The sequence below is a fragment of the Ctenocephalides felis genome, unplaced genomic scaffold (assembly GCF_003426905.1).
Source record: "Ctenocephalides felis isolate EL2017-DRISC unplaced genomic scaffold, ASM342690v1 CF-g0.4_SCAFFOLD_03571, whole genome shotgun sequence".
In the NCBI taxonomy this organism is placed as follows: domain Eukaryota; kingdom Metazoa; phylum Arthropoda; class Insecta; order Siphonaptera; family Pulicidae; genus Ctenocephalides; species Ctenocephalides felis.
The window spans coordinates 58,399,170-58,415,803 of record NW_020539725.1 but is presented as its reverse complement, the minus strand read 5'-3'; the positions used below and the strand labels follow the sequence as shown (position 1 = coordinate 58,415,803).

Genomic DNA, 16,634 nt, shown 5'->3' with positions numbered 1-16,634 from the left:
CTTAACAAGATTCTTATATGATCAAGGATCTTATTATATGACGACTGGATTCATATTAGATCCGAACTGGACTATTAATATAAGATTTTTATTAGATTTTTGCCAGTTATGCGATTTTTGCTAGATTCTCGATTAGATTTTTGCTAGGTTCTTATTACCTTCTGGCTGGATTTTTGTCACATTCAAACCAGATTCTTATTAAGTTCGAACTACATGAGGTTTTTAGTAGATTATCATTAGATCCTAACTTGGCTACAACTTGATTATAACTTGCTTCTAACTTCATTGCAACTTAAAACTTACAACTGAAATATTACTAATATCTTTTTAAAATCTTGCTCAATTATTACTAAAATATTGCTATAGTACGATTTAGTACTAGTGCCAGTAATTATAAAAAATACGGAGTGCTAGTAATTATATGAAGTGAAACTTGAATCCAGCTTGATTATACCTTGCTTCTAACTTCATTACAACTTACTACTTTACAACTAGAATATTGCAAATATCTTTCTAGAATCTTGCTCAGATATTGCTAAATTATTGCTATAGTACGATTTAGTGTTAGTGATAGTAATTATTAGAATTACGGAGTGCTAGTAATTATATGAAATGGGACTATTATCAGATTTGGATTGTGGTTGCTATTTTTTGATGTCGATCTTTGTGTGTACACCTAACATTGTTGTCTTTTTTCAATGAAACAAGGGACTATATATCAAAAAGCATTTCACTGGAGCGACACATGATGAGAAGTGTTCGATACCTTTATGTCAGGACACGCACTCGTACTCGTTTCTTTACAATAAGACTTTCAAGTATAAATGACGAATGGTTGTAATAAAAATGATAGTGGATATATATATATATATATATATATATATATGTATATATATATCATTATTATTTTTATCAGTTTATATATCTAGAAGAGAATTCAAAGACAAATAGTTTATATCCTTGAATTGAAATCATAATAAATTCAACCCCACTTTGGGGTATGTCCTCGTCGTTCGGATTCAGATTCCAAGGACTTGGCTTGCAAATGGATAAACGCTGTTGTCTTCACGAACGATTTGAAATGCAAGAATCGCTTCAGAAATCAAATGCTAATGAAATGCAACGCGAATAAGAGATGAACCTACCATTTCTGCTATTTCGAGGCGGAACTGATTCGATTTTTATTTGATCGGAACGAATTCATTGTGATTTCTTCAATTTCTCATTACTTCGAGAAATAGAACGACCTGAGATGGAGATACGCCAGGGATGATCTCAAATAATAATTTTTAGGAAAGATCAGAAAACTTTGATTGAAACAGATTTTTTTAAGCACCAAGTATCGTAAAGCAGTTAATATAATTAAAACGTTTCTATCCAAATTTTTGATCAACCAGAGAAGAAAGTATAGATATATAGTCCTCCATTTATGTTAAAGATGTTGATAGTACCATTCTTTCTCCGATAGATACTTTGTGCCACATTTTATACATATCAAGTTACGTGAAAATCTATTCAACATCTGAGGTATTAGTGTCGGCAAGGGATTTTCACTACGTGCATCCATTTGTCAAATGTCTTCGACGAAAATTCAATACAAGTATTTACAATATATCTATAAGAAGATAGAAGGTAAAAGTAAGTGTGTCTGTATGATACATACAATAAGTACAAGTTTTAGAGACTATCTACTTTATTTGACTAAATCACTTTCATCAATCAGAGCACAACTTGATTTTTAATATGGTATTAAATATGCATGTATTATGAAATGATATTCTCAGTAGTGCAATACCATCAACAATTTATCTAAATAATAAAGTAATAAATTATACAAATATTCCCATAAACATGCGATAATGAAAATTTATTTTTTGATTCCACATTCGTTCAGACAGACGACAAAAAATGAAAATATGTCGCTCTACGCCGCAAAAAGTCTTGTACTTTGGCCCGCGGGGACATATGATTTCTGATCAGAATCATATAACATAATGTTGACATTAGAGTCGTGTTATACTCGTATTATTTTTCGAATTCTACTGCCAGGAACGCGATCGTTCTGTACATTTTGTTTTGCGCCTTGGGAATTATAAGAGACTGATAGTTTGAGAGCTGGGGAGACACAGAGAAAATCAAATTTTAGTATGAATCAAGTATCAGAACGCGTATTAGACGTTAGAAACAAGTTAGGATCTAGTTATAAACTATTAACAATTTAGTTGGAATCCACTGGGATATAATTTTTTTTAGTTTTATTTTATTATTTTTTATTATTTCATTTTAAATTTTAGATTTAAATTTTTAGTATGAATTGAATTTCAATTATCAGAACACGTATAAAGTATCAGAATGACGCTAGAAACAAGTTATAATTAAGTTAGGATCTAGTTAGAATCGATTAACGATTTAGTTAGAATCCACTTGGAATTAATTTTTGTTAGCATTAATTTATTAATTTTTAATATTTTAGATTTCATTAATAATCGAGTGAGAATCTAAGAACAATCTAGTAAGAATTTAGTTTAAATTTAACAAAAATTCAAAACAAAAGTCTATCAGAATTCAACAAGAATCTAGTAAGATTTTTACGAGAATTGCAAAAAAAAAAATTATTAGATTCTGGTAAGAACCTTCTAAGATAATGTAAGTAGATATGTAGTTTGGAAAAATGTTTGGAAATTGTAGAGTTTTGTAAAATTTCAACCTGAATCAAACTAGAATCTAGTAATTTTTCAACTAAAAATTAGAAGATTTGTAGTAAAGTATTATTTTTGTAAGAATTTATATAGAATCTAGTATAATTATAGTTCATAATCGAAAATCAATTTTTTTGCATATCTTTACGTTTCCAGGCTTTCTGATTATTTCGATATATCACAGAAAAAATAAATGTATGTAAGTACGTATGTGTGTGTAGTATGTTTTTCGTATGGATACAATTTTTGTTCACGATTTCGCTAAAAACAGCTAAAAATCACAGTTTTTGAGAAAAAAAGCATCCGTTTTGCATGATTAAAAAATTATTCGATTATTATTGATAGGGAGACGTGCTGATTCCTTTTGGGCAAAGGCAAGTCCACACGTTTGGAATATACAGAGCAAAAAAAGCTAAAAATTGCAGTTTTTGAGATTTTACTTGTATTGACGAAATGAAAAATTGATTAAATTTTTAGAAAGGCAGATCCACTGATTTCGGAGATACAGAGGAAATAGTAAAATGGAAGTGATATTTGCACTCAAAAATAATCAGTAGACATATGCTCATTGAATTATCAGATATTTTCTAAAGATTTTGAAAATGAGTACTAATTTTGTGAAAATTTTTTGAGTTCCGTATCAGGATTTACAATTTTTAAATTTCACTTATACGGTTCAAACAAATTTCAAAATTTTCAGACATTTTTTTTCAAATATACAAAGTGCTATACTTTCAATATGAATTTTAAATTTCCAATTTAGTTTCAAAATGTATATATTCCATATGCGTTATTGTAATCGTAAAAAATATATCCTCAGATAGATTCATTCGGATCACTTGTTAATGTAAACATTCTTAAGTTTTTTGTGCGATTAAAACGTCGTTATATAATATATGAGCGATAAAAATATAGAGAATTTATAATTATCTCTTCGAAAATATTTAAAACAATTGCTATTAATCAATCTCTGTAAGACATATTATTATGATTTCTGTAACAGGGCAAATATTTTATTGGTAATGCCGGGTGAGGGCTATTTTCACTTGGAAACATATTATATATAATATAAGCTATAAACATATTATATAAGCTATCTATATTTTTAAGTGAAAATTGTTGTCACTACTGCTTGATAACAATTCATACTATAATATAGATTTTTCAACTCTATAATCCTACAATTCGAAAAAAAACTTGTTCAGAAGGAGGTTTGTTGAAGGGTTGTTTATCCGATTACATGGCGATACGGTGCTAAATAAAAGAAGCGATTTTACATAATCTGAACAAATCTCAGCCTGTCGAAATTAAAAAAAAACGGCAAAATTCCTTAGTTATTGCCATTTTCACAATTTGCCGAACATATGTGCCAAATTTTATGACAAGTATGTTTATATTTTTTTTTTTCCAAAAAAATGCGACATTTCTGTCTAAACTCGGAACAGGCTGCTTGAAGTAGAATCAAACCCGGAAACTCTTATTCAAGTCCAGTCATTCTAGCTGCTAACCTACGAGCGAGCCTTACTTGAAATATATAATTTTAACTTTCAATCCAGTTCATATAATTCTTATGAATATGAGATGAGATCCTTTAAGTTTAGAATATAAACTTTTTGTGTAAACTTATATAAACTTTGTCGTTCAGTTTGTAAACTGTTATATTTTGTCTATAAAATACGAATAATAAAAGTTACAGCACTTATAATAATGTATTGGAAAATATTTAAAATTCTTGGAATATTTCAGTACGATCCGGTAAGTCCAGTAATTTGCTTTAAGGCACGATGCCACGCACCACTAGTTCCTACTAACTTTAATCAATTACAACAACAATAAAAAATCGAGTACCAGCTCTCCTCCTACAATAACGCATGGCTCGTGTTATGTTCCTACATTCCTCTCAGGTTTCGCACACAACGCGGAGAACGCTCGGAGCTAGCGCGGTCCCAGTGCTAATCATATCAAACGAGTGGATTTACCTACCACCGACTGCACGGCGGTGGTCGGGTAGGATCGGGTAGGAGCTGTTTTTGTTTTCCTTATGTTTGTTATTGATTAAGAGAAAATATCGTTGGTAGAATTGTATTATTGTTTATACAGTTCACGATATTTCATTATACTCATTTATTTATCAATGGAAACTTGGATTCGTATTTCCAAGAAGGAAAAGTCTATTCAAGCCAGAATTTATTTTATTAACTTAATTTATTGAATTTATATAACTACTAGCACTATCACTAAATCTGTTTTATGAGATATAAGCAAAATTTAAATATTTGAGCAAGATTTTAAAAATATATTAGCAAAGTTTTAGTTCTTATACGAGTAGGATAAACTTAGTGAAACAAATTAGCTCAAAGTTACCTTAAGTGTGTCATGACATTTGTAATACACAAACAAAAAAGTGTATAAAAATATCTCTAATAATCGATGTCTAATAAAATCATCGTTCATTCGCATAGTATTGAGTTTTAATTAAATACACCGGATTATTTATGGACATGCTTCTCCACTTAGAATCTAGTTTGAATCTAGTTGAATTCTGCTTGGAATTAGAAAATCTTAGTATTAACTTCCCGTAAGGTTAGTTATTGTAATCGTCCAAAAATCGAAATCGATTTTTTCCCCATATCTTTACGTTTCAGAGGTTTCTGAGTATTTTAGCATACCTCACAAGGAGAACCCGCGCGTAGCTCGTCTCAGATTTTGTTAAAACTTGGTATAATGGTAGATTTGATGTCCAAAATGACCGAGGTAAATATTAGAGTCCAGTCATTATAGTAAGGTCATCTCGGAATTTGAGATACCCAGCTGTAAGTCTGTAAATACTTGTAGGTATACTGACACCCTAAATTTGTCTCAAAATCTACATATGGTATTGACACCCTACCATATGAAGGTTTTGATACAACTTTAAGGAGCCAATATACAAGTATTTACAGACTTATAGCTGTGTATCTCGAATTATTGAACTGGACTATAGAACATTTTCTCTTATCAGTGGGAAAGAGCTGATTAAATTCTAGTTTTTGCGTCTATGGTCAAAAGCTCAGTTTTTTTATTATTATTTTCATTTCTTATTAATAATTGCATGAGAAAATAATATCAAAATTAATTAAAATTTTTAATAACTTTTATATTTTTCACTAAATTCTATAATATAGTACCCTTTAGAATGAATATAAAATTGATGTGATACTTGAAAAATTGACGTAAAATATTATAATTCCATATTAATAATCCGAATACTCGCGGGTTCTCCTTGTCCGAAAAAAATGATGTGTGTGTGTATCTGTGTGCGTGTATTTATGTATGTGTGGATACAATTTTTTGTCGACGTTTTTGGAAGCACTGATCAAACCATTTGCAATTTTTAAAAATCAATCGATACCTATTGATAATGAGATGTGCTGATTAGTTTTGGGAAAAAGTCGGTCCAGCTGTTTTAGAGATACGGACCAAAGAGTGCAGAAAATGGAAATTAGGTTTTGAGAGAACAGAGCATCTGATTTTAATGATCCAAAAAACATTCAATTCGTAATGATGGGCAGAGGTGGTGACTAGTTTTTGGCAAAGATAGGTCTAGCCGTTTCGGAAATAAGGACCTAAAATTATAAAAATCTGCAGTTTTTGAGAGAACAAAGCTTCTAATTCAAATGATTCAAAAAACATTTTGCTTATGAAGAAACGATTAGTTGAGGAAGGCACAAAATTCTAAGCCTTAACCTTATGCACTTCATATGAATAATTTTAACTTATAAGCAATTCAGTTTATATAATTCTTAGAAGTATTATAAGCAATTCAGTTTATATAATTCTTAGAAATATGAGATAAGTTCCTTTATTCTAATTCCACTTAATCCAATTTTGTTTATTTACTTCTCATGTAAACATTACATCTAATTTGTCTTAAAGCCTGATGTCATGCCACCACTAGTAGTTTTGTAATATTTAGAGAGATTTTAGTTATAATCAAGTTACAATCCATTAAGTATCGAGTTACAACCTGATTACAACCTAGTTAGAATTTTGAAAAATTTGATACTTCAGTCTGATCCAAGATAGAATCTAATAACTTCCTTACAAGAATATATTTGTGGTCTAGTTCAGTCCTAGTCTAGTAAAATTTAAGTTAGAACCTTCTTAGAATCTAGTTAGAAATTTTTATTTGTTTATAACTAAACTAAATAAATTAAACTAAAGTTTAATTCTAAGTGGATTACAAAAAAATTGTTACTCAATTGCATTATGATTTTAACTCGATTGCAACATCATTATAAGTTGCTTCTAATTCATTCCAAATTTATTGGATCTAAAATATTACTAATATTTTTGTAAAGTTTTACTCAAGTATTGAAAGAAACTCATTAAAATATGAAATAATTGGCTGCGCTTTTAAGACATACAAGGATATGTTTCTGATCCACAATTAATATAATTCCAAATATTATAGATGTGCTTGAGAGAAACAGTTGAAAATCAGATCTAAATAGCTAAATCTCAATTTAAGTTAATCATCAAACATTTCAAAAACTTTATGCAACTTGTCTTTAAGCAAAATGCCACTCACACCTAGTTATAAATCATATTACTAAAACGATTCCAATGTCAACATCGTCCTTCTTGGATTCTGATTAGAATCCATGTGTCCCTGCGGGCGGACACGCGTGTCTGCGCGAAGGCGCCGGATTATTTTTTCTGATGTCTGGGAATATCAGAAAGATATATATTCATTATTTTGTGTTTATGGGATCCTTTGTGTAATTTATTTGTGTCTCTGTTCTGATTTTTATTTACTTAGCATCGTCTGCGCTCACACTCGAATGACATATCAAATTTCAAAAGCAGGTGATAGGGAAGGTATTCATAATGGTATACCTACATAAGAAGGTGTACATACATGTAATGTAATGTAATGGCAACATTTTCTTTTTTTTGCAAATTACAAAGCCATTTCTAATGATTTGACCGATATTTTCGCAAACCAAATCGCCGCTCTTCCTTATCGAATTTATTCCAATGGCTTTTGAATTTGTGAAATTTAAATTTTGACTCATCACATCACAAAAACTTTTTCAAATTTTGATGAATTTTTAAAATTAAACGACTTGTCGTAGGGCCGTAATATTTCAGTATGTTCTTTAGGACCATGATATCTATCAACATGAAATAGTTTATCAGAAAAAATCTCTACCGTTAATTACGAAGTAACGGCTTGTACGATCTTTGTCCAAAACTAATCGATTCAGGATTGTAAGCTAAACCGTAGACGTTTTTTTTTGTCTATTACAAAGTAGCGGTTCCACTGATCGTTGCACAAAACTGAGAAACGATAGTCCTCATAGGGTTACATCATCGGATGGCTTATAAATTTTTGAAATCGATTCAAAGAAAAGTCTAATTCTGACAAACGCCAAAATTAACAACTATTTTTTGCAAATTTGGACGAAATTTTAAAACCAAACGACTTTTAGGGCTATAATATTTTAGTAGGTACAAGCTATAAGACCATAATATCTAATCGATTCAGAATTGCGAGCGAAAACGTGAACATTTTTTTTCTTCATTTTCTGTTATTTACAAACAAATGGCTTATCTGATCGTTGTGCAAAAATAACAAACATTAGTCTTTGTCGAGTTACATCGAATGGCTTTTAAATTTGCGAAATCAGTCCAGCCGTTTTTGAGAAATCGTCGACGAAAGGTCAAATCCGGCTCACACACACATACTTTTTCTAAATTTATGTCTCATTCGATTCAGAATAGCTTGAGAACATGAAATAAGCAAATCGGATTTTTTGGCAAAAACAAAATTCTCCTTCGGGAAGTTAATAAGCACTTGGGCCTTAGAGAGGAAGTAAAGTTTCGGAAAACCTGGTTGAAAGATTAAGTGATATAGCAAGTGATAAGGACATTTTTTATCAGAATGACTTAACTACTTTGCATTAGGCAGATTGCCAATATAATTATCAATAGATTATTCTTTTATCTCGAAAAAAATATTTGTTATCAGTTTTCTGTAGATATAGTGTAGGTATACTTTTCTTATTACATGTGAATTGTGGTCAAACGTGACAATGACATCATACATAGATGATTTTTAGTAAGAAATTATTTATTATTATAATAATAGTTTAATAACATATAAATTTTTTTTTTCTTTCAGCCTGGCAGAAGCCAAAAAAGAAATTGGAAATGATCTATACAAAGAGAAAAATTATCATGGAGCCCTACAACAATATTCAAAAGCCATCGTCCTATATCCAGATTCTTCATCTTACTATGGAAACAGAGCCGCCTGTTATATGATGCTTTTTCAATATAAAAATGCTATGGAAGATGCAAAAAAAGCAGTTGTGCTCGATCCAAATTTTGCTAAAGCATATCTTCGCATTGCAAAATGCAGCATATTGTTAGGTGAGTGGATTGACAATTGCTGCAGCCGGCCGGGGGTTTCATTCAAACATTTTTATATTTATATTTCATATATTTCTTATAGAATATCAAAATTAATTTATTTTATTTGTATAATTCAGATCACGGTGCAAATAACTAAACTGAAGTGGAATATGCATTAAGGCAAGTTGCTTAAATTTGGCCTTGCCGACATCTAGAAATAATCAACATGATAAACAAGAATAGATAAATTTATGGGTTTATATTTTGTCACTATCATTTGAGAAGAACAAACGATATTTACCAGAAATTAATACGTTATTAAGTTTATGTCTTGGATTAGTAAATAAAAACAACACAAACACATATACACAGAGATTTTAACCCGAGTGATTTTTTTTGACATTCTTCCGTATAATAATTCGTTGGTCACCAAATCGTAACCTGATAATATCGAGGTAGTAATACTTTATTTTTCTTATGGCAAACTCGAAAGAAACATTATAACTAATAACTTCAAATTACGAAAATTATTCTTTGCCTCAATAGAAGTTAATAAAAACAAGTTAACACACTTTTTATTGAAGAAAAGATTTTAAGTGACAAATTGTTAGTGTATAATCAATCATGCAGGTAATTAATTCTGTTTTTTCCTACCATTTCTAAAAAACTTTTTAATAATTTAATATTTAGTTATTTAATTCACTCATTTATTTTTATTTAGATTATTTTGTCATTTTTTATATAATTTCGTCTCATTTACAATTTTATTTATTTTATAAAAATCCACAAATTTCTATTTTCCTTAAGTATATTGTTTGTTTAAATCTAATCAAGATCATATTGACAAATAAATGTCTTGAAGATGAAACGTCGACACTGTTTTTTATTTTATAAAACCTATGGATTTTTTGTTTGAAGCTCTACAAAATATTTACCAATCCAATACTACCATCTAATATATATATATATATATATATATATATATATATATATATATAATGACATATAGATAAAATAACAAAGAAATAACGAATATATTTGTGAGAGACAAATAGTGACATCGAGAGACAAATATTCTAGAGAGTATGATTAAAGACTATAAACGAGTAATTAGAGATGAGGTGTGTTCACACATAATTGCACACACATAATTTTTTTTTTTATTTTATCTGAGCTTGCGAAATATCGAGAATGCATTGTACGCATTGTGTTAAAATGCATCAAGAAATAATGTTATTATAATTTTGCAATGAATGATAGCATATGCTTTTTCTTTTGCAGGCGATTTTACTGTATTCGACAAAGCTATTGAAAAGGTGAAAAAAATTGACCCCACCTCAAATGAGGAGGTAAATGTTTTGACTGCGTTGCGACAACAAGAGAAGAAATATGAAGAGTATTTCCGAAAAAAAGACTTCAAAAGTGCTCTGAATTGTATTGATAAAGCTCTCAATGACATCCCCACATGTGATAGGTAAGTAATTTTATCAGAAATAACACGAAAAGCTTGATATTGTTAATGCAAAATTATATTTGATAAATATCAATATAAATTACAATAGTTTACTCAGTTAATTAGCATAATTTAAGAACATTTGTCTAATTTTTTAACTTCCCGTAGAGTAAGTTATTGTAATAGTCGAAAATTTTTGCATATCTTTACGTTATAAAGATATCTGAACATTTTGGCATACTTTAGAAAAAATGGGAGTGTGTGTTTAGTGTGGATACAATTTTTTGCCCAGATGTACTGATTAGTTTTAAGCAAAATTATATATGAATTAGTTTGTATATTATATGTATATATATATATATATATATACATATATATTTGTATATATATATATATACTCCATTTATATTCATACAATTTCTTTTCAACATTTGTGTTTTTGCTTTATTTAAATATCTAAACTAGTTGGTATCGGTATTTTGCCTTGAGGCAAGTTACATGAACTTAACATGAATCAATAAAAATAAAATAATTTATGAGTGATTGAAAGTATTCCGGGTGGATTTATTACACATATTTAAAAACGAACGAAGACTCTATCGTTATACCAAGTAAATCGTCCAAGTTTAATTTTAACAAACGTCAAAAAAACTACTCATTTTCTCAAATTTTTTATTGATGAATTTTTTAAATTAAACTACTTGTCGTAATATTTCAGTAAGTTCTATAAGACCATGGTATATATCGCCAAAAAAAATTCATAAAAATCGGCTTAATTTTTTTTCAACAGTTAATTACAAGAAAACGGCTCGTTAGTTTTTCACCTAAAACTATTCAGTATCATTTCCAACTAATATTTTTCGAAGAGTTTTTGAAAATTGAAACGAAAAGTTCAACACTTTTTTTCAAATTACACAGAAACGGCTCGGCAGATCATCGCACAAAACTGTCAACATCCTCATTGTCAGTCCTCATTGAGATACATCAAATGGCTTTTAAATTTTTGAAATCGGTCCAGCCGTTTTTTGAGAATACGTCTATTTACGGCAAAAAATCTGTTCACACACACGCATACTTTTTCTAAATTTTGTCTCATTCGATTCAGAATGGCTTGAAACGTCGAGTAAACATGAAATTAGCGAATCGATTTTCTTGATGAAAACACAAACTTCTTCGGGTAGTTAAAAAGTCAATTTTTGTTTTTCTCATATTCTATATTTCCGAAAACAGTATTAGTATTGAAAATAAACAGATTTTTTTATGGCACTAAATGACCAAACATGTGAGAGAAAGTTTAAAACCTCTTTAGTTTTTACCAAAAACATATGTGACCATTATAAAATTCTCAAAATGCGTTGATGCTGTGACGCCATTTTTGCGGGCATGCTAGTCACTGCTGGCGAATTCCGCATAAGAACATTTCATTTGATCTTTTTTCTGTTATAAAAATGTTTTTTAATTAATTGTGGACGTCGACTATAATATTGCTCATAAAATTTTACTCAAATGCACTACAATTTTCAGATATAAAGTCCGAAAAGCTGAATGTCTCGCTTCACTGGGCTGTTACCAAGAATCGCAAAAAATCTCAAGCGACATTCTTATGTTTGACAAATCCAACATCGATGCCAACTACGTTCATGGAATATGCTTGTATTATCAAGCAAATATTGATGAAGCTCTTAAACATTTTCAACGCGTCTTAAAACTAGCACCCGACCACGTTCAAGCTATGAATATTTACAAAAAGACTCGTTTATTAATACAAAAGAAAAAGGCCGGAAACGACGCCTTCAATGCTGGTAAATTACAAGAAGCTCACACTTTGTACACAAAAGCATTAGATGTCGATCCCCAAAACAAAGCCTTCAATTCGATATTGCACTTTAATAAAGCCACAGTGTTATCAAAACAAAATAAATTAGTAGAAGCCATAGTAGAATGTATGTGTGCTCTCGAACTTGATGAAAATTACCTAAAAGCACTGTTAAGGAAGGCCAAATGTTACGGTGAGTTGGGCTTTTGGAAAGATGCGGTCATGGATTATGAAAAAGCATACAAAATGAATCAAACAACAGAGATCGAACGTTTGCTAAATGAAGCTAAAGTTGCTTTGGAAAAAAGCAAACCGCAAAACTATTATAAAACACTGGGAATTCCGAAAAATGCGACGAATGATGAGATTAAAACCGCTTACAGGTAGTAAATTAGAAATTTTATTGTTATTGAAAATCTACGTAGAACTGTTTTGAAATTATTAGGCACTGATTATAAAATCAAATTTTATTTCTCAACTAGTTGAAAGTAGCATTTTGCCTTAAGGTAAGTTGCATGAACTTCCCGATAGGTGTAATAATTGATTTGATCAACTGAAATTTGGATATTTAGATCAAATTTTCAACTGCTTATTTTGAAAAAAATGTTTTCGCTTTCAATCAAGTCAAAATCATGCGAGTTCCAATTGATATCTCTCAAACACATTCAGAATATCCTTAATTATCTCAGTCATATTGCAAAAGCACGTTCTGGTACGTCCTAAAATTGTAGCCTATTTTTCTAAATTTTTATTAATTTATATAATTCAAACCAAATTCTGTAGTATGTACGTAGTTTTTAGATTTTATTTAATGCTTTAAATGAATAGTAACGTTTTTCACAAAACGAGAGAAGTTATTTAGACTGTTACTGTTATTTACTTTTTCGCTAATTCCAAAGTTATTTCTGATTGACTTGATTAACTTATCACATCACATAAGCGACTTTTGACACGAATTTTAATACTGTAATCTTTTTTAAAACTTTGATAAAGTTTTAAAATTAAACTGCTTGTCCTAAAGCCGCAATATTTTAGTATGATCTATAACGCCATGATATCTATAATAAAAAAAGATCATAAAAATTGTCGAAAAATTTTTGTTTGACACTTTATTATAAGAAAACGTCCCGGCCGATCTTTATCAAAAACAAATAAGGTCGATTCCCAACCAATATCTTTCGAACGATTTTTGAATTTTCAAAATACGCAAACACACACATACTTTTTTCAAGTTTGGCCTCATTCGATTCAGAATGGATAAAATTGCGAAAATAATATTAGCCAATCGGATTTTTTGGCGAAAACAAACTTCTCGTTCGGGAAATGAAAAATGGTGAAAATCGCTGCAAAATTATCGTGAAAAATATGTAATAATGAATAAAAAGTATTATTTTCAAAATCTGAAATTTTCTCAAATTTCAATTAACACTTGCCATGTTCTTTTAGGAGACTAGCCAAACTGTACCATCCTGATCGCTACGCGCACGCGTCGAATGCCATACGCAAAGAACAAGAGAAGAAATTCAAAGAGGTCGGCGAGGCGTACGACACATTATCAGACCCCCAAAAGCGATACCGTTACGACCAGAACCAAGACTTCGATGAGATAAGCGACCACAAAAAGTAAGCAGACTTCTTCTTAACCGGAGGAAACTTTGAAAATGCTGGTGGATGCCCAAGAAATCCCTCCTTCTAAATTTATACATATGCATCTGTATGCAGTGAAACCTGTTTTGTGCCGTCAATTTTCATTCGACTTTAATTTTGTGCGATTTATGGATCAACAGAGCTCATAACATAGCGTTGCCATAGCGCAACGCTATGTTATGGGTCCTCTGTTATCGTAGAACTGGCCCCTTAGCTTTAGGTGGTATATGCATCTTAGTTACGTCACGTCACAGTAATATGCGGAGTTTTATTCGCGATAAGTGATTTACTAGTAGTGCATGGCATCGTGCCTTAAAGCAAGTTCCTGGAACATCCGTATCAAAAATAATTTTTTTTGAAATATATTTGATTTTTTTTAAGCTTTAAAAAATTATATTATTGAGAATTTTTGAAAAAAGACTTCAAAAAATTATATTTTATATTTTTAAATGTTTTGGAATTTTTCAACTTTTTTTAAAAGCAACCGCTTTGCGTTAGCAGTCCAACGGATAAACATTGGTACGGATCCCATAAAAATGTAAACAAAATTTTTACTATTTAAAAACTCTATGAAATATCTGATAATTTGAGGTGTGCTTCAGTATATACTTTGTTACATGTGTAAATTTATAAAATTTTCGAATAATATTTTGCTTTTTTGTCTTTTATCTATTTCTTTTATACGGTCCTAAAAACTGCAAAAACAGGATTCATTGTACACACACAGATGTATATATATAAATATATATATATATATATATATATATAGCCCAGTCATTTGGTACAAAAAAATGCTGTTGCCTAGAAAGTTTTCCGAGAGTTTTGAAAATTGGTGATTTTATAGATTTTGATGTGATCTTTACGAATTTCAACTTTGCCACCTCGAATTTTTGCCGCTGCCGCCGCTATATTGGAAAAATTGCGTCAAAAATCAGTTTTTCAACGATATCTCCTTTCTGACTCATGTTACATTAAAATATCTATATACAAAATTAAACTAGACAAAATTTTCTATAATTTATTCAATAACGTTTTTTTCTGTACCGTCAATAGTTTTAGCGTACGTGCGCCGCAAAGTTTCTGCTGCTCGCGCCACCATCGGATATTTAGCCGCTCTTTGCGCTTGAACGCATTCTCTCTAATAAATATATAATTTCAATAATGAATTAAGCTTTTCTGCTCAGGTCTGGCCTAGAAATAACATAAATTAATCATTTTTGTTTTTCATTTTTATTTTTGCTGATGATTGAACATTTTAAACCATTAAATGTGTAATTTAATGCAAATATGAAATTGTTTGTAAGAATAGTTTTGACTATTGATTTGATTGATTGATTTGACTATTGACCTCAGTCCTTCTAAAAGTTTACCTTTATTGTTCTTTCTTTGAGCACTTGATTTACAAAAAATGCAAGTAAACTAGCATACGGAACGATAAAAATATACTGACGTCTAGAAAAAATACTTCTATTGATTCTGAACTACGGTTTGTCGGTTTTCAAAATCGGTTTTTTTAGTGAAAAAAGTCGGTTTTCACTGTATAAATGGAAATGACAAATATAGCCAAATATAAAAGATAGATAAAAGCATTTTGATTCTTGAAATCATATCATTTCTATAGCATTTGATATCTTATCAGTCTGCAATGATTCCCAGAAATAGTAATATATTAATTTAGATTTTTATTCCAGTGTATATATTAATTTAAATCAGTGTGACTTCTTCTTGAAGAAGTAACTTCCTCTACTCAAACTTAAAAAATAAGAGTTTTAAACCTTAGAAGCTACAAATTAAAGAACAAAAAATTTGGAATTATCATATCAGACATTAAAAACAATTAATTTGGTCGCAAGTATGAGAGTATTTTCTATTCCAGGAAATTTTGATTCGTAAACAAAGGACACGTCTATGTAGAAATTCGATAAATGTTCTCAGTTTTTTGGAATCGTATTTTATTAAACAAAAAAACAATTAGAATGTTTAAAATTAGTTAATTAAATTACTCGGAACAGACAATATCCGAGTTTAGCTTAATCATTTTTAAAACTAAAATTGATATTAAAAAGTATGTATCAAAATGTATCTACTATATATATATATATTTTTTTTAATTTAATGATTTTTTTTATTTAGAAATGTATTATTTTTATTATTTGAAAAACTTTCTTTTCACTACCATAAAAATAATTTCATTCTTATATGTGAAAATGATAAATACGAATAATTATTTTCAAATTTATTTAATCAAGATAAACTATAATCTTTTAGTTCTACTAATTAAAATTAAAATGAATTTGTTTACTATCTATAAAATTGAACAATAAATAAATTCAGTCAAATACTGCTCTAAATTACATTAAATTTGTGGATAAATTACAGAATGTTCGAGCAAAAATTTATTTTCTATATAAAATTCGAAAACCGGTTAAAAACGTTTTTTTTAGTAAAATTAAAATTCGAAAACCAGTTTTCTGAAATGTCGGTTTTTGTATAAACCCTATTCTAAACATATTATACATATTTAGATGTAGAAATACAGATAATTGGCGTTGTGTGTTGTTATTAGAAGATAATATAATCTTATATACAATACGCAGTAATCTATCCGTTGCAATCGAGT

At 29.5% G+C, this 16,634-nt stretch overlaps 2 protein-coding genes across 2 annotated transcripts in view; one reads left to right on the top strand and one right to left on the bottom strand.

The window, feature by feature from the left end:
- LOC113386380 (arrestin domain-containing protein 17-like) overlaps positions 1-16,634 on the bottom strand; it is a 188,680-nt gene that overhangs the window by 81,026 nt on the left and 91,020 nt on the right. The gene's annotated exons all lie outside the window — the stretch shown is intronic.
- LOC113385338 (dnaJ homolog subfamily C member 7-like) lies at positions 8,773-14,050 on the top strand. Its single transcript, XM_026623178.1, has 5 exons — positions 8,773-8,802; positions 8,866-9,116; positions 10,380-10,572; positions 12,076-12,750; positions 13,814-14,050. Exons 1-5 carry the CDS (start codon positions 8,777-8,779, stop codon positions 13,992-13,994), a joined length of 1,326 nt encoding a protein of 441 aa, XP_026478963.1. The 5' UTR covers positions 8,773-8,776; the 3' UTR covers positions 13,995-14,050.

What these genes read in the sequence shown, in the direction of transcription:
- LOC113385338 (XM_026623178.1), top strand. Translation starts at nt 8,777, where the DNA reads ATGACATCATACATAGATGATTTTTA. An exon ending in AAAATGCAGCATATTGTTAG is followed by an intron (nt 9,117 to 10,379) that starts GTGAGTGGATTG and finishes TTTCTTTTGCAG; the next exon opens with GCGATTTTACTGTATTCGAC. An exon ending in GACATCCCCACATGTGATAG is followed by an intron (nt 10,573 to 12,075) that starts GTAAGTAATTTT and finishes TACAATTTTCAG; the next exon opens with ATATAAAGTCCGAAAAGCTG.